General features: G+C 45.8%; 1 protein-coding gene across 1 annotated transcript in view; it reads left to right on the top strand.

The window, feature by feature from the left end:
- RYR2 (ryanodine receptor 2) overlaps positions 1-23183 on the top strand; it is a 3071198-nt gene that overhangs the window by 951486 nt on the left and 2096529 nt on the right. The window contains exon 29 of the mRNA XM_078648003.1: positions 9550-9710. Coding sequence (XP_078504129.1) covers positions 9550-9710 — 161 coding nt within the window. The remainder of the gene's footprint in view (positions 1-9549; positions 9711-23183) is intronic.

Below are 23183 nucleotides of genomic sequence, written 5' to 3'. Positions count from 1 at the left end.
CGGGCATTTACCTTTTTTGCATGTAGAGGACAGGAAAAAAAATTCGAGCGTCCGAGTTCTAAGGTGTCCCAGGGCCATTTTAGTGGACCAGGCCCAAATCCAAAGAACAGGCCGCCATTTTGAGAGTCCTGTTGCAGCCGCCTGTCGCTGTAGCATCAAGAGCGGCCGAAACTCAGCTGAATGGCAACTGAAACGGTAAAGGGGCGCCCCACTACAGCAGACGAGCCTCCACCTGGGAAGGCCCGTTCACGCCGCCTCCTCCCCCCCCCCTTCGGGCACCCCACGCAATTATTCGGAGCAGGATTGTAGGATGGCCACACCAGTGCGGCAACTTGCTAGACACCACCTCGGTGCCAACCGAATCTCAGCGCCTTGTGGTGTCTTCTATTCAGAAAATATTGTTGTGCTGCCTTCGACCTATTCGCCGCAAGTGCGCACGCAACTCAGCTGCATAGCGAGTGAAACACCAAGGGGCGCCCCACTGCAGCCGAGGAACCTTCATCTTGGGGGCGACGCACAGCATCACATTGCTTTCCAATGCAGTCAGATCCTCAAACAACCCCCACTGACTGACGCGAACTCACAGGCCAACGGAGCGCCCCACGCCGACTTTCGGCGCAGCATTGTAGGATGGCCACACCAGTGCGGCAACTTGCTTGACACCACCTCGGTGCCATCCGGATCTTGGCGCGTTGCGCTGCCTTTGGCCCTATTCGCACATCGGTCCGCTACTGACGCCACCTCACAGGCCAACGGGGCGCCCCACGCCGACTTTCAGCATTGTAGGATGGCCACACCAGTGCGGCAACTTGCTAGACACCACCTCGGTGCCATCCGGATCTTGGCGCGTTGTGCTGCCTTCGGCCTATTCGCACATCGGTCCGCTACTGACGCGAACTCACAGGCCAACGGGGCGCCCCACGCCGACTTTGAGCATTGTAGGATGGCCACACCAGTGCGGCAACTTGCTAGACACCACCTCGGTGCCATCCGGATCTTGGCGCGTTCAGCTGCCTTCGGCCTATTCGCACATCGGTCCGCTACTGACGCGAACTCACAGGCCAACGGGGCGCCCCACGCCGACTTTCAGCATTGTAGGATGGCCACACCAGTGCGGCAACTTGCTAGACACCACCTCAGTGCCATCCGGATCTTGGCGCGTTGTGCTGCCTTTGGCCTATTCGCACATCGGTCCGCTACTGACGCCGCCTCACGTGCCAACGGATTTTCTACGCTTTTTATACCCTATGCCGCATAACAGGTCATGTGACTTGTTTATAAAACTTTTCATTGGTTCATTTTACTTTTGGTTTCCTAATGATGGAAGGCTTGATCATATGACCTAAAAATAACACTTTTCATTGGATGAAAACTTTTTTTTTTTCCCAAACGATGAAAGCCCCACCTTGTTTCTGGATGTTTCAGACTGAAGCTGGCGTCAGCATGAGAGCACCACCATCTCGTGGCTCCGTCGTGATCATTCCGCGAGCAATCATGGCAGCCGCTCCCCACCAGAAGCCTGCAGGAGTCGGGGGCCCCCAAGACTTTTGTAGAATCCTCAAGGCTGAGGGGACGCTTTCGAGAATGGGGTCCAAGACCTAGCAGACAAGCGCCCGATTTCCAAGGTGTCCCAGGGCCATTTCAGTGGACCAGGCCCAAAAAGGAAAGAGCCTGCCGCCATTTTGAGAGTCCTGTGGCAGCCGCCTATCGCTGCACCGCAAGAGTGGGCGCAACTCAGCTGAATGGCGGATTTTGACACAGTGTACCAAAAGCGGACGGAATGGCAACTGAAACGGTAAAGGGGCGCCCCACTACAGCAGACGAGCCTCCACCTGGGGAGGCCCGTTCACGCCGCCTCACCCCCCCCCCGGGGCGCCCCATGCCGTTATTCGGAGCAGCATTGTAGGATACCAAAACCAGTGCGGCAACTTACTGGACATCACCTGGGTGCCATCCACATCTCAGCGCGTTCTGCTGCCTTGGGACTATTCACACAACAGACCGCTACTGACGACCCACCCCCCGGGACGCCCCACGCCGTTATTCGGAGCAGCATTGTAGGATACCCAAAACCAGTGCGGCACCCAGGCAACATCACCTGGGTGCCATCCAGAACTCAGGACGTTGTGCTGCCTTGGGACTATTCGCACAACCGACCGCTACTGACCATTGTTCCTTCTTTTTTCCTAAAAATGTTTAAATGTTTTTACTGTTTTTGTTGCGTTGTATATATTTATAAGTTATTAAAGTTTTATAATCCTACTACTTTGTTGGAGTGCTATATATTTTTAATGTGACACATAATTGTAAAAACTTTGATGTACAAAGAGGCATCCCTGGAATCTTCCGCTTCAGGCTTGGTCCCCTCCCCAATCACAATACAGGATGGTTTTCAGTTAGTAGGAACGCGTGTGGTGTGACGGATCTCATCGGGTGTGGGCCTTGATCTACTATAACTCCTTTGAAGAGGGGTGATTCTTTACAGCTGGGGCCATAAACTACATCTGCAGGGCTACCTGATAGCCTGGGACCGGCCTGGACAATCGGACACAGAGGAAGAGGAGTGTCAGAGGGTGCGGTAGTGAATAGGGCGAAAGGGAGGTGTCGGGCGGGCACAGGGTGTGATTCTCAGGGAAGAACAGCGCAGATGGGGGGAGGTTTATTGCCCATGCATAAGACAGAGAGCGGGGGTGACCAGTGCCTGGGGGAGATGCTTGCGAGGGTGGGGAGCCTTGCTAAGGATCGACAGCGTGCAGAGAGTGGGTCTGGTCAAGGCATCTAAAATGGCTGCCGTGCACGACAAAAGTGTGGCATTTGAAAAAAGGCAAGATGGCGCAGACAATGTTTTTCAACACTTCCTGATTTCCTTCGAATCGAACGTTAACAGAAGTTATCTCTCCCACACTACCGGTCCCCCTGGGCTTAAACGCCGAGATGGTAGGGACTGCATCCCGTGGAGATAGGCCGAGACGTCACTCAGCAGAAAAAAAAGAAAAAAAAAAGTCTATAAACATACAATAAGTTAAAAGTCAATCATTCTTGTAGTACGCTCCCCAGTCCGCTTCCCTTAACGCTAACCGGGCGCACCCCACCAAAAAAATGATTTTTTTTTCTTTTTGCCCCACGGAGCCCTTTTAAAGCCTCCACATCAAACCTATGGGGTCAGGAAGGATCTACTATGCCCCCTTATGGTCATTTGCCCCTTCGCTTTGGCCTCCTCTTGTCTCTCGATCCTACCGAGAGACAAGATGGCGGCCGCTCCGTACTGTTTGGAATGTTTACAGACACCGGAGAGCCAATCAGCTTCGCTTCGCAAAGCTCCGTAACGCGAAAAGTACACGACCCGGATCGCTACCCGGGACGCTGTCACAGATATATATCTTTTTTTGAACGTTAATTTCTCAAAATCCACTGCAGCACATATATTGAGACCCAGCAAAGGCACATCGGGCTACCGGTCCCTACAATTTTGCCAAGTTTCATGCAAATCCATTCACTTGTTCGATTTTTTTTTTTTTGATTTTTTTTGCCCCGCGGGGCCTTTTTAAAACCTCCACATCAAACCTAGGGGGTCAGGGAGGATCTACTATGCCCCCTTATGGTCATTTGCCCCTTCGCTTTGGCCTCCTCTTGTCTCTCGATCCTACCGAGAGACAAGATGGCGGCCGCTACGGACTGTTTGGAATGTTTACAGACGCCGGAGAACCAATCAGCTTCGCTTTGCAAAGCTCCGTAACGCGAAAAGTACGCGAAGCGGAGCGCTGCCCGGTGCGCTGTCACAGATATACATCTTTTTTTGAACATTAATTTCTCAAAATCCTCTGGAGCACATATATTGAGACCTAGCAAAGGCACATCGGGCTAACAGTCCCTACAATTTTGCCAAGTTTCGTGCAAATCCATTCAGCCGTTCGGGCTAAAAGTGAGGCCAACCGCCCTATGGAAATTAACATTGGAAAAACGCGTTTTGGGACCCCCCTTTTTTCTCGGCCCCCCCTTGACGAACCCCCCCCAAATTTTCAGGGGCTGCTCAGAAACAAAATGTTCCATTTTCCTGAAAATTTCAGCCAATTCCGTCCACAAACGCCAAAGTTATTAGACATAGAATTTTCAAAAATCCCATAGGGAAAAAATCCTAACTATATATACCTACTGGCGACCGCCAGTAGGTAATATATATATATATATACATATATATATATATATATATATATATATATATATATATATATATATATATATATATTTATATACATAAAAATATATTCCACAGAAATCCAAGATTAAGACAGCTAGTCTGTCTAAACGTGTAACCTAAATAAACTGTGTTTGGTTCATTCCTAAGCGGGCGTTTTACTTGAATTTCTGTCTAATATAATTCGCCGGCTGGCTCCTCGCACCACCTGCCAATGGGCCAGGGCTCCAGAAGGAGCAACCTTTGTGTGGAATATATATATATACTACCTACTGGCGGCCACCTATTTTCAATAGGAAATCCGCAACACCTATTTGGAATAACTTTGGCGCCGGTTGACGAATCTTAGCGAAATTTTCAAAACTTAAGGCCTGATCGGTCCGCTCCTATCCTGAAAGACTCGGGGTGTTTCCTAAAGCGGGGGCCGAGAAAAAAGAGGGGTCTCAAAGCATGTTTTCCCCATGCAATTTCCCATAGGGACCTTTAATCGCAGCTACAGCCCGAACTGCTGAACTGAATTACACCATATTTGGCTGAAAGGTAGACCTTGGTTCAGAGTCGTGCCTTTTGGTGTAAATCCGTTCATTAGTTTATGAGAAAATCAAAATTGAAATCACATATATATCTATGGCCTCGGTGGATCTGCGCACCCTAAGAGCACCATGCCGAGGACGAGCTGTATTCTAATTGGCTGTCAACAATCCAAATCAGGAAGTGTTGGCAGACATCTTGTGCTCCGGCAGAACCGAGGCACAAGAAACCTAAGAAAAAAATGCACAAAACGCAAAAATGGGGCAGGGTAGAAACACCCTGACCCCCAAGGCCTACTGAGCTTAGTGTCAAAATATAGACTTCCATTCCTCTTTTAAAATGGCATTGATCCCTCACCAACCCTAGAATAGCATGATTCATATTAGAGTTTGCTCCTCACCCGTTTCTGTAAATATTTGTTCCCAGAGTACTTTTTGTGTTTATTTACTTGACGTATTCCTTCCTGAATCCTAAATTTCCTGGAGTAAATCTCACCTACTCATGGAAGAACACTGTGGATTGGGCTTTATTAGTGTAGTGTCAGAGTGGGATCCTTAATGAACATGGTGAGGAAATTCGCTATTAAATTCATATGTAGTAAAGATATGATTGAACATTTATGTAGCAGTTAAGGTTTGTATTTGTTTTTTTCTTTGTACAATGAACATGTCACATTAAATTGCTATTTACGTGATATGGGAACCAAGACATCAACAGTTGTAATAACAGAGTCTGGCTTCAGGACATCCTGAAGCCAGACTCTGTAATTTCAACTGTTGATGTCTTAGTTCATCTAGACAGTGGTTACATGGTCAGGACCTGTTCCTTGTGGTACTATGGATGGGTTGTCATGGTTACATTAACCCTGTCCATTAGACATTAATGAGTCCCAGTGGCGGCTCCTCCTCTAAGGTGGAGATCAGTCGCCTCACTGCTTTATGCAGTGTAAGAAAAATGAAAAATAAAATGATAGTAAAATGATAATAAATAATTAAATAAATAAATAGTAACTTAAGCTTATTAACATTTTATTTTAAACTGTGTTTGGTTCATTCCTAAGCGGGCGTTTTACTTGAATTTCTGTCTAATATAATTCGCCGGCTGGCTCCTCGCACCACCTGCCAATGGGCCAGGGCTCCAGAAGGAGCAACCTTTGTGTGGAGTATATATATATACTACCTACTGGCGGCCACCTATTTTCAATAGGAAATCCGCAACATTCTATTTGGAATAACTTTGGCGCCGGTTGACGAATCTTAGCGAAATTTTCAATACTTAAGGCCTGATCGGTCCGCTCCTATCCTGAAAGACTCGGGGTGTTTCCTAAAGCGGGGGCCGAGAAAAAAGAGGGGTCTCAAAACATGTTTTCCCCATGCAATTTCCCATAGGGACCTTTAATCGCAGCTACAGCCCGAACTGCTGAACTGAATTACACCAAATTTGGCTGAAAGGTAGACCTTGGTTCAGAGTCGTGCCTTTTGGTGTAAATCCGTTCATTAGTTTATGAGAAAATCAAAATTGAAATCACATATATATCTATGGCCTCGGTGGATCCGCGCACCCTAAGAGCACCATGCCGAGGACGAGCTGTATTCTAATTGGCTGTCAACAATCCAAATCAGGAAGTGTTGGCAGACATCTTGTGCTCCGGCAGAACCGAGGCACAAGAAACCTAAGAAAAAAATGCACAAAACGCAAAAATGGGGCAGGGTAGAAACACCCTGACCCCCAAGGCCTACTGAGCTTAGTGTCAAAATATAGACTTCCATTCCTCTTTTAAAATGGCATTGATCCCTCACCAACCCTAGAATAGCATGATTCATATTAGAGTTTGCTCCTCACCCGTTTCTGTAAATATTTGTTCCCAGAGTACTTTTTGTGTTTATTTACTTGACGTATTCCTTCCTGAATCCTAAATTTCCTGGAGTAAATCTCACCTACTCATGGAAGAACACTGTGGATTGGGCTTTATTAGTGTAGTGTCAGAGTGGGATCCTTAATGAACATGGTGAGGAAATTCGCTATTAAATTCATATGTAGTAAAGATATGATTGAACATTTATGTAGCAGTTAAGGTTTGTATTTGTTTTTTTCTTTGTACAATGAACATGTCACATTAAATTGCTATTTACGTGATATGGGAACCAAGACATCAACAGTTGTAATAACAGAGTCTGGCTTCAGGACATCCTGAAGCCAGACTCTGTAATTTCAACTGTTGATGTCTTAGTTCATCTAGACAGTGGTTACATGGTCAGGACCTGTTCCTTGTGGTACTATGGATGGGTTGTCATGGTTACATTAACCCTGTCCATTAGACATTAATGAGTCCCAGTGGCGGCTCCTCCTCTAAGGTGGAGATCAGTCGCCTCACTGCTTTATGCAGTGTAAGAAAAATGAAAAATAAAATGATAGTAAAATGATAATAAATAAATAAATAAATAAATAGTAACTTAAGCTTATTAACATTTTATTTTAAACTGTGTTTGGTTCATTCCTAAGCGGGCGTTTTACTTGAATTTCTGTCTAATATAATTCGCCGGCTGGCTCCTCGCACCACCTGCCAATGGGCCAGGGCTCCAGAAGGAGCAACCTTTGTGTGGAGTATATATATATACTACCTACTGGCGGCCACCTATTTTCAATAGGAAATCCGCAACATTCTATTTGGAATAACTTTGGCGCCGGTTGACGAATCTTAGCGAAATTTTCAATACTTAAGGCCTGATCGGTCCGCTCCTATCCTGAAAGACTCGGGGTGTTTCCTAAAGCGGGGGCCGAGAAAAAAGAGGGGTCTCAAAACATGTTTTCCCCATGCAATTTCCCATAGGGACCTTTAATCGCAGCTACAGCCCGAACTGCTGAACTGAATTACACCAAATTTGGCTGAAAGGTAGACCTTGGTTCAGAGTCGTGCCTTTTGGTGTAAATCCGTTCATTAGTTTATGAGAAAATCAAAATTGAAATCACATATATATCTATGGCCTCGGTGGATCCGCGCACCCTAAGAGCACCATGCCGAGGACGAGCTGTATTCTAATTGGCTGTCAACAATCCAAATCAGGAAGTGTTGGCAGACATCTTGTGCTCCGGCAGAACCGAGGCACAAGAAACCTAAGAAAAAAATGCACAAAACGCAAAAATGGGGCAGGGTAGAAACACCCTGACCCCCAAGGCCTACTGAGCTTAGTGTCAAAATATAGACTTCCATTCCTCTTTTAAAATGGCATTGATCCCTCACCAACCCTAGAATAGCATGATTCATATTAGAGTTTGCTCCTCACCCGTTTCTGTAAATATTTGTTCCCAGAGTACTTTTTGTGTTTATTTACTTGACGTATTCCTTCCTGAATCCTAAATTTCCTGGAGTAAATCTCACCTACTCATGGAAGAACACTGTGGATTGGGCTTTATTAGTGTAGTGTCAGAGTGGGATCCTTAATGAACATGGTGAGGAAATTCGCTATTAAATTCATATGTAGTAAAGATATGATTGAACATTTATGTAGCAGTTAAGGTTTGTATTTGTTTTTTTCTTTGTACAATGAACATGTCACATTAAATTGCTATTTACGTGATATGGGAACCAAGACATCAACAGTTGTAATAACAGAGTCTGGCTTCAGGACATCCTGAAGCCAGACTCTGTAATTTCAACTGTTGATGTCTTAGTTCATCTAGACAGTGGTTACATGGTCAGGACCTGTTCCTTGTGGTACTATGGATGGGTTGTCATGGTTACATTAACCCTGTCCATTAGACATTAATGAGTCCCAGTGGCGGCTCCTCCTCTAAGGTGGAGATCAGTCGCCTCACTGCTTTATGCAGTGTAAGAAAAATGAAAAATAAAATGATAGTAAAATGATAATAAATAAATAAATAGTAATTTAAGCTTATTAACATTTTATTTTTTCCCGTTGCGGCATCTATATGGGGCATGGCTGCTCTCAGAGCAGGGGGAGGAGTGGTTTGAACTCCCAATGTGAGCAGGAGTGATTGTCCGGCCAAACAGTCATGTGCACCTAGCATGTTCTCCACGCAGGCTGCAGTACAACCTGCGTGGTGAACATGCCCACCCTTCCAGCCCCTGGCTAAGAACTGTGTCACAGCGCTCAGACCAACCACATTGCTGCATTGCAGTGTTGTGATTAGCTGCCGGGAGTGTGGGAGCCCTGGTGCTTCCTGCTTCCTGTTTTCCCCATGAAGCCAGGAAGAAGACGCAGGGAAGGCGGCGGCGGGCTAGTCGGCCAGCCGGGAGATAAGTGATTATTATTTTTTTACTCGATCCACCTCCCTGCCCCTTCCCACACCCCGCCCCGCACCCCACCCCGCACCATTGCTGCTTCCAGTTTGCAGCCGCCACTGATGAGTCCTGTTAAACAGCATACAAGCGAGGTATCTTAAAAAATAATAAGTAGATAATTGACAGTCAAGTTTAGATATGGATGTGGTGTAATATAGAAACCATATGTAACAGAAAACATGTAAGAAAAATGAGCGGGAAACGAGTGTTTGATTGTTCCGCTTAGTGCAAGGGTGAGAGGGGTCTTGGGAGTGTTTTTCAGAATGACTCTCAGATCCTTTTTTCATTATGTTTACCATAATATAAAGGTGAACTTCCTTTCATAATCCTGGCTTTACATCGAAAAACATGTATAAATGTATTAATTGAATTTTCATATTTGCAAATCATCCAAAATTACCAGTGTATCTTATAACTGACTGTTTGCCTAGCAAGATTCACCTTTAGTTGTATTATTGTGGAAACTGCAACATTGTTGTTGCTTTGTCTAACCAAGAACTCTTTTTGACTCTCTCTTCAGTACTATTACTCTGTGAGAATATTTCCTGGACAAGAACCTACTAATGTGTGGGTAGGTTGGATCACATCTGACTTTCATCAATATGATACAGCGTTTGACCTGGATAGAGTCCGCACTGTTACTGTAACACTCGGGGATGAAAAAGGAAAAGTTCATGAGAGGTGTGTTTCCGTTTAAGAAATATTATTTGTAGTTATTATCCAAAGTGAATACTTTTTAAATGACCCTGTATGGCATGAATTTCATCAGCTGAAACATCTGCCTACCTTCCTTGGAAACATGGTTTGTAGAGGAAAAGTCATCAAACTATTCACATCACATGGAGAGAACATAATCTGCATCCAACATGAATACCGGGTTCAATAAAAAATTAGGGTATTTTAGAAAGAAAAAACACACTTCTACAATCTAGTCCCTGTTTTTATGAGCATAACCTTTTCAGAGATTATTGTAGGGCTTCTTCCCTGTCAGACGTTTGCATGTGGGATCTGCGTAGAGGCAACCCACACTCAGGACTCTACATTAAACTCTGGCTTTCTGACCAAGTCAACATTATATATTCCAGCACTTAGCGGGTGTCAAAATGAAGTTCCCTGAGGGCTTTGAGTTCCCAGATCACAGGTTCTAGGATTTTCCTCTCCTTGTCCTATCCCATTTTGTACCCTTCGACTTGGGAGGTACCCAACACAGCACTCAGGTTTTCTGGATTCATGGGGCTGATACAGTAAAGCTGGCAATGTGCTAGCAGAAGGCAGCAGAGCAATATACCTACTTCTTGCAATTCTGGTGCAATCAAGATAATAGGAATGCAAGATCTACTTTCTTGGTTGTTGGTGTTTTTAATATATATGAATTGCATCAAAGGTACCAAGAAAATACAGATACTACAAATCATAAGACGATAAATATTATATCCAACAAAGAAGAGGTTAAAAATGTTTAGGGCATAACATTGAATATACGGCATTACCTGATAGAAGCCAGAAAAGGTATACCACTAATTATCATTCTGAAACAGATTATTGACTGTGGGTTCAGATGTCCTTCTTTTCTTCGCAGAAATTAGTTACACGGTTATTGGACTGAGCTTTTATTTTTATTGTCAAAATACGTTTGCTGATTTGTGCAATGTTTATTCCTTTCAGGTATGAATGGTAGTCATTCTAATCTGCTTTACAAAACCTCTTTCAGCTTTGTGTGCATTATCATATCTCTCCAGAGTTTAGTTTGGGGTTACCCCAGTTCAATTGCTACTTGCCTCCAATTCTATGATCGTTCCTCACCGCGTTTCCTGAGCTGGAGTGCCCTGACATAATCTACGAGGCATGATTCATTTTGGAGTCCTTCATCCAGAATGACAATGCATGTGAATGGGCTCATCCTATGTAAGGCAGCACTTGATAGTGCGGATCTGAGGGAATTTATAGAAATGTATTGTACTTCTCAATCCATTCACTCAGAATAAGTTAGCGCATTTGTTGCAAGATAGTAATTGTGCCCACTGCAAAAAACTAATGATAATCGAAGGTACATTTTGAATTACTTTTACAGCTTATAATAAGCATTGGCTGAAACTTCACCTGACCTGCTGCCTTTCAGTTGCAATTTGCCACACACAAGTGTGAAGAGGCATATCAAGGGTGAAGTTTAAGAAGAGAAGGGGTGTCTTTTTGGACACTGCTGGAGCAAAAGGTTGCCCTGATAATACTTAAGCATCAGCAGATGTGTATAAACCATGCCTAATTAATTGTAGTCATAACTGGGATGAAGGTGCCATCCTTTGCACAGAAGCACATGAAGACTCAGAATTGTAGGTTGTAGAAGCAAAATATGGGGGCTTACATGGGGCAGAGTTGTTACCAGCATAATGCTTCAATGCAGCAAATTTCCCATACATGATATTCCTTTAGCTGTTCAACAAGGTGAAATACTGACTGACTCATACAGGCTAAAAAGGAAATATCATTTAGACTATTTACTTTTGTTTAGTTTATTATGCACTTGTGAATGTCACGCAATTCTCTTTGTAAAACCATGCAAACATAAGTATTCCCCTTGTAACCATTATTATAGAGGCATCTCTTTAAAATAGGATGTTTACTGGAAAGATCATTACATGCCTTCGATGTTGGGTCTAACAGTCTCACAATCATTAGTCACATGCATCAGCAGGACAAAGGTGAAGTCTGGAAACAACTTCTCTTGACCCAGTGGCTGGTACATATTTGTCTTGACAGCTGGTAATATTCACAGAATGTCGTTGGTCAGAGACCGGTATAGCCTCAAACAACTTAGGGGCAGATTTACATGAAACTGACTGCGATACCCTTGTGCCACCATGGATGCGCCGTGTTTACAATACTGCCCACCATGGCGGAAGGATTGACAGATGCGTCCGAAATTTGGACGCATCTGTTGGTGCAAAAGTCACCCAGTGCTTGAGTTGTGTCGCAACGCATCTGTTGGCGCAAAAGTCACGCATTGCTGGAGTCGTGTCGCAAGCACAACGCAGCTCCAGCAATGCATGTGGAGGCCTATTCTCACTACACTGCGTAACTCCTTACGCCTGCTTCAAGCAGGTGTAAGGTTTTGACACAGTGGCATCCTAGAAGCGACGCAGTGCAATCTTGTAGATTTCACTGCATCACTTTTACGATGCTTTCCTGTGTGGGAACGCTCACTTTGCATACATTATACCTGACACAGGTATAATGTGATGCTTGGCTTTACAACGTGACGCATCTCCCTAGATGTGTCATGTTGTTAATTGGCTGCATTGTTTACACTGCTGCCGCGTCACAAAAGTGACACAAAGGCGGCACAAAAGTGCCACGAGGGGCTTGTTAATCTATCTGTCCCTTAATATCTGTCACTGATGTCCAATCTCCCCTAGCACGGCATCTGTGGAGAAAAGGTCCACAAATCACTACTAACTAGCCTCCACAGGAGCCTAGCATTCAATGTTAAATATCTTTTAAAAGCATAAATTATGTATATGCTTCATAAGTAGTACGATTCAGTCCTGTCTTCTTGTAGATATCTATACTGTTTTCACCTCCCTCTTCTCATTTATCTTTTACTTTTAGTAAGGCCATAAAACAATTTCATGTTTTAAGCACCATTGCTTGACCGACCTGCCAAACTAGGAACAGCATCACTGACAAGGATTGAAACTCCGATCTCAACACTCATTGACCCAAACACAGAACCAGCCTGCCAAAAGCCATGAAGAATTTCAACAATTGGATCACCTACTGTGCTATTTCCCTGGACCCCCTCAAACATAATAATACAGCAAGACCCAGACCTCATGCCAGTTGGTACTGGAGGAACTTAGACTGATGAAAGTCACTGGAAACATCTAGAGCACAAATGGAGAATGAGTCAGGATAATGCAGACAGGAGCATGTTCAAATCCGATCTGAGATGATAACACCAAATGATCCTGACCACCAAACATGCCGCTCCGGCAGACCTCATCAATGCCAGCACTGACAGAAGAAGAGAAATTGTCCCCATTGTGAAAAAACATCGCCTCACCAGTGGCAGCCTCAAACTCAATCACTCCCTCGCAGGATCTCTGCAACAATCTCTCTCAATTCTCCAGCAACAAAACCACCGCCATTTATAGCAACTTCAGCCCACAACTGGACCCCACAGACCTTACCAAATGTCTCCCGATCTTATCCAAAGAAGCAATGCTAACCACATTGCTCCAGAAGAAACTGCTGCCTCCATGATGTCCATCCATTCGGGGGCCCATCGGACCCCTGTACCAACCATGCCTATTCCACTGGACTGCATCCCATCAGCACCATGCTCACACCCATTCTGAATGCCTCCATCTCTTCTGCAACCTTCCTAGATGCTCAGAATTAGACAGATGTTCTCCCATTGCTAAAGAAACCCTCTGCTGATCCTTCAATGCTCACCAACTACAGAATTATCTCCCTCCTACCATGCCCAGTACAATCATCAACAGACACCTTACAGAATACTTCAGCAACCATCAACTCCTTGACACCACTCAGTCTGGTTTCAGACCCAACCACAGCATGGAAACTGCGGTTTATGCTGCTATGAATGACATCCGCTTGAGTCTGTGACCCTTATCCTCCTTGACCTCCAAAGCCTACACAACATCAGAATCCAAGGACCCTCTCTCCAATGCATCTGCTCCTTTCTGACTGGAAGGACCCAGTCTGTAAGCCTAGCACTGTATACCTCGGACACCCTAAATCTCATTTCACGGAGTTCTGCAAGGATGCTCACTGAGCCTGACACTCTCATGATATCAACATCATCTCCTATGCAATGATACACAACTCATTCTGTCCCTCAAAGACATGATACCAGTACCTGAATCAAGTTCAATGTCTGCATGACTGAAATTGCCCACTGGATGAAGATCAACTGGCCTGAATTTATCAAACTTTCACACAACGTAACTTAGCAAGACACCTTGCTGCCCTGTGCTGAATGAAAGGGAGAATGCAGAAATGTGCCATATTTAACATTATATGGCGCATTCATGTCTTCTCCTTGAGCTGGTGCACTTTTGGCTGCCTAGCACCCTTGTGTCATGGTGAAAGGGTGCCTGCACTGTAGGCATGATTGTTTTTGTGCTGCAAGGGACACCTTCCTGCGCAAAAACAATCCTCTGAGGCTTATTCTTCTTTCTACGTGTGCTGCAGAATGCACCACACATAGAAAGAGCAAAAGCTGAGAGAAATAAAGATATTTCTCCTTGTTATGCTTCCCGCGAGAAGGTGGATCATTTGATTAATTTCCACTTCTATCTCTAATGGTAAATCTGGTAATGCACCAAAATCTATGGGTGGATACATGGGAACACCCACGCTACTGCTATGGAGTGCCTCCCTGGTGGAGCGTTACACAAGGCAGCAACTTTCTGTGCCTTGCGTTACCCCATATTTACAAAGCACCGCAGGGCCACGGAAGGCGGCCTTGCGTGACTTTGCTAATATGACTTTAGTGTTGCATTGCCCTTGCTTTACCTTGCATGATGCAAGGGCAGCCCAACACTATGACACATTTGCCCCCAAGTTTCTAACCTGAACACCGACAAGACCGAAAACCTGATCTTCAAAAACACCACCTCACTGTGGGACTCTACCTGGTGGCCAAGAGAACTAGGACCAACACCCACCCACACCACCCATGCTAAGAACCTATGGATCATCATCAATAGCAAATTCAACACGACCCCCCCCCAAGTCAATGCCGTCGCCGCCTCATACTTCTATATCCTGAAGATGCTGAGGATGATTTTAAAATGGCTCCCATTCAGCACCAGGAAAACCATCATGACACCCTTGTCAGAAGCAAACTGGACTACAGGAACACCCGCTATGCAAGGGTCAACAAAACTCTCACCTAAAGGGTGCAGACCATTCTGAACTCAGCAGCCAGAATAACACCTCCTACTCTGCACTCACCTCACACCACGTGCGATGGAGCTCCACTAGCTCCCCATTCACAAACGAGCACTATTTAAAGTCCTCACTGACACTTTCATGGCATTACAAAACATTGGCCCAGCATATGTCAACAATGGCATCTGCTTTCACAACCTTCTTGTCTGTCAGGTGAACAGTGGATCAATTGGGCCAAAATGTCCTGTATAAGTACCTTTTGTTTAAAAGGAAAAACAGTTGATAATAAGGACCATATGTTTTTGATCGGGACTCTCTGATTTACGATGTGATTGAGATGCAGCAATTATAAAGGGAAACAACCTCCACACATTTAGTGTATAACACAATTCATTTAATATTGCAGTATATCAAAAGAGTTTTTTCAATAAATACAATCTTTTTTGTTGAAAACCTGAGTTTTTTAGCAGTCCTACTAGGCCCTCTGAATGCCTAGACTCACACATGCTCACCTCCAGGATATCCTTCTGGGTGATATTACGCTCTACAGATCTGCATAACATAATAAAACATTTTGTTGAACCTCACCTTTTTCAGCCATGTTTCTTAGTTAATGCTTTAAAAATGTTTCTAGCAATTAACAAAACTCTCATATTATGAGTTGACTTGCTGGTTTCAAACTTTTCTATAAAGTTTAAATTATCACAACCTTCTTCCCTCCATGAACTTCTCAGTAAGGTACACATTTTACATTAAGTTAAATTTCCTTTTGAACACTCTTAGTTTGCCTTATTATCCTGTTGTTTTTATTTCTGTTATTCAGATATTCTTTTCATTAAAGGTATGTGCAGGATTTCAGTGCATTCATTTTTCTGAGTATTATCTTCCAATAACTTAAGGAATGTTGCTTTAGCTCTTCTACTGCTGAAGCAGCTTTTCTTACCCTTCTGACTTCTTTAAAACCCCACTGGAGCCTTATTGGAAGCCAAGGACTCCAGCCTAAACAATTGCTATGATCTGAACCTCAAACTAATATGCAAAACTACAGAAGCATTTATACATAAAATGAATAGACAAATGATTAAACATTAGGTTTAATTCACAAACAAAATACAAAAATTAAAACTTTCATCTTAATAGGAATGTTGGAACATTCCCAAATGTGCTTTTATTTGGAAAAGACAGTGCTATACTAGACTCTAGAATATCACATTGTTTTTTATTGCTCCTATTGCAGGCTCTTGTTTTCCAATGCATACTAGTGCTTCAGTTAAAGCCACCAATCACCCATACTATTGTTTGTTGTTCTTGCACTGCTTTCACAAATTGGAAGCTAAAGATACCAGCTTATTATTTAGCTTCCAATTTCAAATTTCCCTACTTTTATAGAATATTTAAAAAAAATCAAATTTAAATGTTGGTTATTTTTGTTTACATTATATTTGTCTGCTACTATTTAATTTTCTAAAGTGCTGACCCTCCGAGTCGGCATTGTGGCCCCCGGGGGTCCACAGTCCCTAGGTTTTGACCAACTGCTCGAAAACAATCATACCCTTTCCAAAATCTTAGTCAGGCTTATTTTTTATCTTTTGTCTATGATTTTGTACCTTTAACTGAGATTCAGTAGTCATTGTTAAAGAAAGGAACTCTCTTCCAATAGTCTATTACACTGACAGTAAACTAGCTTTAAATTGTAGATAATTTCTCCCAAGATTAAGAAACTATCATGAATTGTTCAAGGACTCGTCCCTCTGCCTGCCACACATCCAAATGCATGTTTGACACCTCAAATATTCATGTCATGATGGAATTTTGTGGAAAAGAACCATTGTTTAAAAAAGTCTGTTTAAATTGCACGCATGTAGTCGGTCTAATGGGATATGTTTCACAAGGATAATTATAATTTCTTTAATTACTATTAGGCATGTGGGTTTGTATAAATTAATTAGTTCCTGTAGCGAGACAAGGTACACTCTAGAGTATACTACGTGGGAATAGTGTAATAAAATTAATGTGCAGGTTCACATTTCTCTGGATAAAGCTTCACTTAAACATTCTCATGCTAAATTGTGAAGCATGTACACTACAAAAGTGCACATAAGGAACAACAAATATCAAAGCAAGCATCTGCAGTATTCGATTTTCACTGCAAAGTTATGGGCATGTAACATTTGCCACATAATCCACTGTATGCTGCATAATTTGCAATTTCCATAAGAAAGTGTATCGCGCAAAAAATTAAACATTACTAAAATAATGTGCCAAAGTTGGCTCTGCACAATAACAGACCCTTTGCAAAGTTTAACTGATTACTTTTTTAACTACAAATTGCTGCATTAGGTCTAAACTCGAATGGAGGAGCAGCAACTCTATCCAGATCATATAACTAGGTGTTAAAATGACAAAGTAATACAATAATAATGCTACAGATTGTACGTCATAATTTACATTATCTTGCTGCATAATTTTGTCCACCATGCCACATAATTTGATCCTCCATTGCTGCAGACATTGTGTGGCCCTTTTTATAACTACTTGATAGTTTGTATCCATAAACAAATTGCAATTAAACATTCATGTAATTAGTGCAGCACTTAAAAGTAAAAACATAAGATGAGGAGCCGCGCCAGCGACCAAGATGGCCGCTTGAGCAACGGCCCCGCCGACCGCCACATCCTGACTTGCCATCCGGCACACTATCCTGAGCCCCGTCCCTACCATCGGGTGGGGGACCGGCGCCTGAGCCACCAGGTGAAATTTCGAATGATTTGGGCGCTCTGATGACTTAATACCGTCGTCTGGAACTTTTGGGGACTTCTGGAAACGTCACCGGGACCCCGCGTCTGGTGCTGCCCGCTCTGGAGTTCAACAACAGCGGCGAGTGGGACCTGAAGTGCTGGGTGGCGCCCGACCCACGGAAGTAGCATCGCATCTGCGGTGCCTCCGAGTCCCCCTCTCAGACTTGTTTACTCTGTGCTCCCCTACCGGAACGGAGACACGCGCGACCGACAGGCTTTGACTGACTTGGTGCCATATCGACCTGGTCTTGTCCGATCGGCGGAGGTGGTGTCCGTATAGGGGTTGAGAGGCGAGAGGTGACCCGGAAAAGCCACCACCGAAAACATCGAGGACTTCCAGACTGGTTCAGTCCAACAGACTGGAAAAGTACAGTTTTTCCAAGGGTACCCCGGTGGACGAGAAGCGCGCTCATGCGGGTGGCCAGGAGGGAGACCCCTCCGGAGAGGACCTGACGATGAAGGATCTGATGGCAGCGATCACCGGGGTCCAGTCTTCCCTCGGTAAGATGGACTCCAAGCTGGACACAGTGACTATTGAGGTGGACCTCATCCGTGCGGACCTAACTAAAACCACGGAGAAGGTCAAGTCACTCGAGATTAAAACATCGAGCCTCGTAGATAATGTTTCGGAACTTCAGCGGGAGGTGAGAGACCTGAAGGCGTCTCGGACTCAATGTGATCGAAAGCTGGATGAATATGAAGGACGGGCGAGACGCAACAACGTCTGCATCTTAGGCGTACCGGAAAGATCGGAAGGACAGGCCCCGGATCTTTTTGTGGAGGATCTTATTCTGAACCACCTGAAACCCAAGGGCCTTAGTAACTTTTTCACGGTGGAAAGAGCCCACAGAGTTCCCGGCGGACGCCCAAAGACAGGGGCGCTCCCTCGTCCCATGATTGCACGAATTCTGAACTTTCGGGATCGGGACGCCATCCTACAGACGGCAAGATCCTCTGGACCTCTGGCATACGAGAACGCTTCCTTACTCTTTTTCCCTGACTTCACTCAGACAGTCCAGAAACGACGGCAGGGATTCATGGCAATTAAACGGCGGCTGCGGGCCTCGGAAATCAAGTATTCTATGCTGTTCCCGGCCCGCCTTCGGATCGAACATGAAGGGAAAACTTGTTTTTTCGACAATCCTGAGGCTGCTGTAGACTAGTTGGACAGTGTCCGTGTGCCTGACTCGGAGGGAGATATCCTGGCTGAAAACGAGGAACAGTGACTCTCCTTCTGTTTGTGTCGATTTGACTATGGTGGTGGGGGTGCTGGTTTGATTGGGGCGATTTCTTTCCCCCATCGACATATTTAACATTTTTGGATTCTTGTCGAACATTTTCGATGGGGTTGGACTACAGGTTGGGATTGTGGAGGTTGGTGGCCTGTTGTAAGGTCCTCCTCCGTTTTCTACGTTTAGATTCCATAGTTACTCTTGGGGAGACAGGCACACTGCTAGTTGGGGATGTGCATCCGTTGCAGGCAGGGGTGCAGGGAGGGGGGTTGGGAAGTTGAGTTTAGGGGGGGGTTTTGATTGTTGGTTTGTGTTTTGTTTATGACCTGTGTCTGCTATGGGTGTCACAGAATGCATCAGAATTCTCGGGGGATGAGTTTAGCTTCCGTTAGGTTGGGTTTGGGTATATCCGTCCTCAGCTGGAATGTGAATGGCCTGGGAGATAGGATCAAGCGTGCTATGGTGGGGCAGCTAATCAGACGCCGATCGCCAGATGTGGTTTTGTTGCAGGAGACCCATCTTATGGGTAAGCGATGTATGGCGCTGCACCGGGGTGGGTATAAATTGGTGGCTCATGCGGGTTTTACCTCAGGTTCTAGAGGGGTAGGTATTTTAGTGAAGAACTCCTTTCCGTTCACGATACAGGCAACTTGGTCTGACAACTGAGGCCGATATGTCGGCATCTCGGGGTTCTGGGAGGGTAGGCCTGTCACGTTCCTTTCAATATACGTTCCCCCCGCACTGCAGACAGACAACTTTCGAGACCTGAGCAGGGTGTTTTTGTCATTGCTCCTTGGCATCATGGTGTTAGGGGGAGATTTCAATGCAGTGATAGGCGGTGAGCTGGACAGGTACCCCTCCCGGGTGTTGTTGCCCTCCCGTAGATGGTTGTCGGATTTTGTCTCCGCAACGGGCATGGTAGATGGGTGGAGACTCCGGCACCCCGGCGACTCGGAGTATACACATGTGTCTGCGGCACATCACTCTTTCTCCAGGATTGATCATGTGTTGGTGCCTGCGTCGCAGGCGATGTCTGTTCAGGAAGTGAGTCATCTGGCTCGAGGGGTGTCTGATCACTCGCCGATCTGGCTTCAACTGAAAATTGGACAAAGTAATGTGGCTAATATAGCCCCAATTAGCGCTTGGCGGTTGAGAGACCCTACTACTAAAAAGGAGATAATACGGGTCACGGATAGCTATTTTCGAGAGAACGCGGGGACAGTCGACTCTGGCTGCTCCCTTTGGGAGGCCTACAAAACAGTAGTGCGGGGGGAGGCGCTCTCCCTGATCACTGGGCAGAAAAAGAAGAGTAGGGCGGAAATCGACAGGATTGAGGCGGAGTTGATGGCCTTGGATGGGGAGGTTGCCACAGAAGGGGATTCGGAGGCGGCGCACCGCCTCGGTGTCCTTAGAGACGAATATAAACATCTGGCGCGTGATAAGGCGAGGGAGCAACACGCCAACACACAAAGTAGAATTTATGAACATGGTGATAAGGCTGGGAAACTGATTGCGTGGTTGGAGAAGGGTGACTGGGGGTCTCGTCTGGGGCCTGAGCTGCAGATTGCGGGCTCAGGCGTCACGACGGACCCACAGACTATAGTGGATGAGTTTGCCCGATACTATGAGGAGGTCTATACTTCCACGGGACAGTACACAGTGGAAGAGAATGCGGAGGTCATCCGCGATATTCCAATGCCCGTCTTGTCAGTTGAGTATCGGGAGTTTTTGGATTCCGACATTACGAATGACGAGGTCGCGATGGCTATCCGGGGGGTTCGCTCCGGAAAAGCATCGGGCCCGAACGGTATCCCTATAGAACTCTACAAACTGCATGCAGACCGTCTCGCCCCGTTTTTAAAAGACAAGTATCTCGAGAGTAGGGAGAGTGGTGTGCTGCCCTATGACCAACGCATCGCTAATATTGTTGTAATTTATAAGGAGGGCAAACCTCGGTTGGAGTGTTCCTCCTACCGTCCGATTTCCCTCCTAAATGCGGAGCCCAAGGTCCTGGCCAAGTTACTTGCTAACCGGTTGGTGAAGGTTGTCGCTGCACTGGTACATCCGGACCAGTCCGGCTTCATGCCGCACCGTAATACTGCTCTTAATCTTCGCAGACTCCACGGAGTGGTTGCGGGTGCTTCCCGCATTCACGAGCCGGCGGTGCTTCTGTCGCTAGACGCTACTATGGCATTCGACAGGGTGGAATGGTTTTACTTGTTTGCAGTGTTGGAGAAGCTAGGGTTCGGATCAGAATTTATACGTTGGATCCGTCTTCTGTATTCAGCTCCTATGGCCCATGTTGTGGTGAATAACCATAAGTCCCGTGATTTCCAGCTGGGAAGGGGCACCCGTCAGGGATGTCCCCTCTCACCACTTTTGTTTGCCTTGGCCCTGGAGCCGCTAGCGACCTGGGTACAATGGGACAGATCAATTAAAGGGCTGCGAGGGACCCCGGAGTGGGAGGATAAAATTTCGCTTTATGCTGATGATATTCTCATGTACCTGACCTCCCCCCGGCAGTCCCTGTTGTTTTTTTTTTGGACATCTTAGCAATTTACGGGAGATATTCGGGCTACGCTATTAATTGGGCGAAGTCGGTCCTATTCGTGTTGAGTGGTGACCCCCCTAGAGTGCCAATAAACTGCCCGGTAAAAGTCGAATTGGTAAGTTTTCGCTATCTTGGAATTCATATCTCCAAAGATCCCAAGGTGCGCTTCAGCACTAATTTGGGTCCCCCCTTGGCCAGACTCCGTGGTGCTATTGCAAGATGGAGGGAGTTGCCGCATTCCCTGTTGGGTCGGGTGGTTCTGTTTAAAATGATGGCGATACCCCGGTTTTTATATGCCTTGCAAAACTCCTTCGATCCCATACCCTCTTCTTATTTTAACGAGATAGAATTGTTGCAGCGTCAACTTCTCTGGGGCGGGAAACAGCGGATTGCCCTGTCCAAACTGATGTTGCCCTGGTACGATGGTGGGATTGGTCTGCCCAATATCAGGAAATATTATTGGACCTCCCAATTAGCCCCTGTCAATCATGCAATCTACGGCTCTCCGGCTGACCCCGGATTTGCCATGGATCGTAGCCAGTTGCCGGGGGGTGAGTATACTAGAGTCCTGTAGGCTAAACGTGGCAGGTTTCCTCTGCTGGGTCCGACGTCGGTCTCGATGCGGATGTGGCATGAGGCTAACCGGGCTCTTAAGTGGGAGGGTAAGATAACAATGGCATAGCCATTGTGGAACTCAGAGGCTTTGGGTGGTCTGTGGGAATCGAAGGGTTTCGATCGTTGGGACCTGATCGGTATCTCGCAGGTCCGTGACATGTGGGGCAAGACGGGAATATTGACCTTTGAGGAATTGCAAGACAGACACCAACTGAATGAGAGTGAGCGGTATCGCTATTTACAAATTAAGCACGCACTGGAGGCGGCAATCCCACGAGATGTGAAGCCACTGGTGGCCTCTCTGTTGGAGGATCGAATTCTGGATGGGTACCTCCCTACCAGGGCGATTTCGCTGATATATAAGAAATTAGTCAACCACACTGAGGATCCCCTGGTGAAGGTACGGGAACAATGGGTTGCTGCTGGTTTGGTTTTGGATGACGAAGACTGGGGAGAGGCTGTGTCCTCCCCTCGGGAGGTGGCGATTCCCATGAGACTCCGTCTAGTACAGCTTAGGATTCTCCACCGGTCCTACACTACGGGCCCGGGGTTGTGTCGAATGGGGCTTGCTTTAAATGCAGATTGTCGTAGGGGATGTGGTATGATTGGAACATTTTTGCATATTTTGTGGGAGTGCCCGGAGGTCAATAATTATTGGATCAAGATTCCCGAAAAAAATGAGTGAGGTGTGGGGTGTACAGATTGCACTTGAGGCACGTCGCTGCCTACTTAATGTATGGGAGCGTTCTGACCTCCCGCGCCATGGTAAACTCTGGGTCACCCTCGCATGTATGGTTGCCAAGCGAAACATTGCACATTTATGGGGTGCTGGTGCTTGGTAAATGGATGGAGTACCTTGATTGGTGTATGTTTCGGGAGAGATCAGTATATGTGGCCAGAGGGAAGCCCCGCAAATGGGGGAAGGTATGGGAGGCTTGGAATGCATACCGTGGGGATATTTGTACACCGCCAGAAATAGATCCAGATCGGGAGGACATGGATGAATCCTGAACCCACTTTTCAAACTCCTTTAAGATTCTGT

This window comes from Lissotriton helveticus, chromosome 6 (genome assembly GCF_964261635.1).
Source record: "Lissotriton helveticus chromosome 6, aLisHel1.1, whole genome shotgun sequence".
In the NCBI taxonomy this organism is placed as follows: Eukaryota; Metazoa; Chordata; class Amphibia; order Caudata; family Salamandridae; genus Lissotriton; species Lissotriton helveticus.
This window is presented reverse-complemented; position numbering and strand designations above follow the sequence as displayed.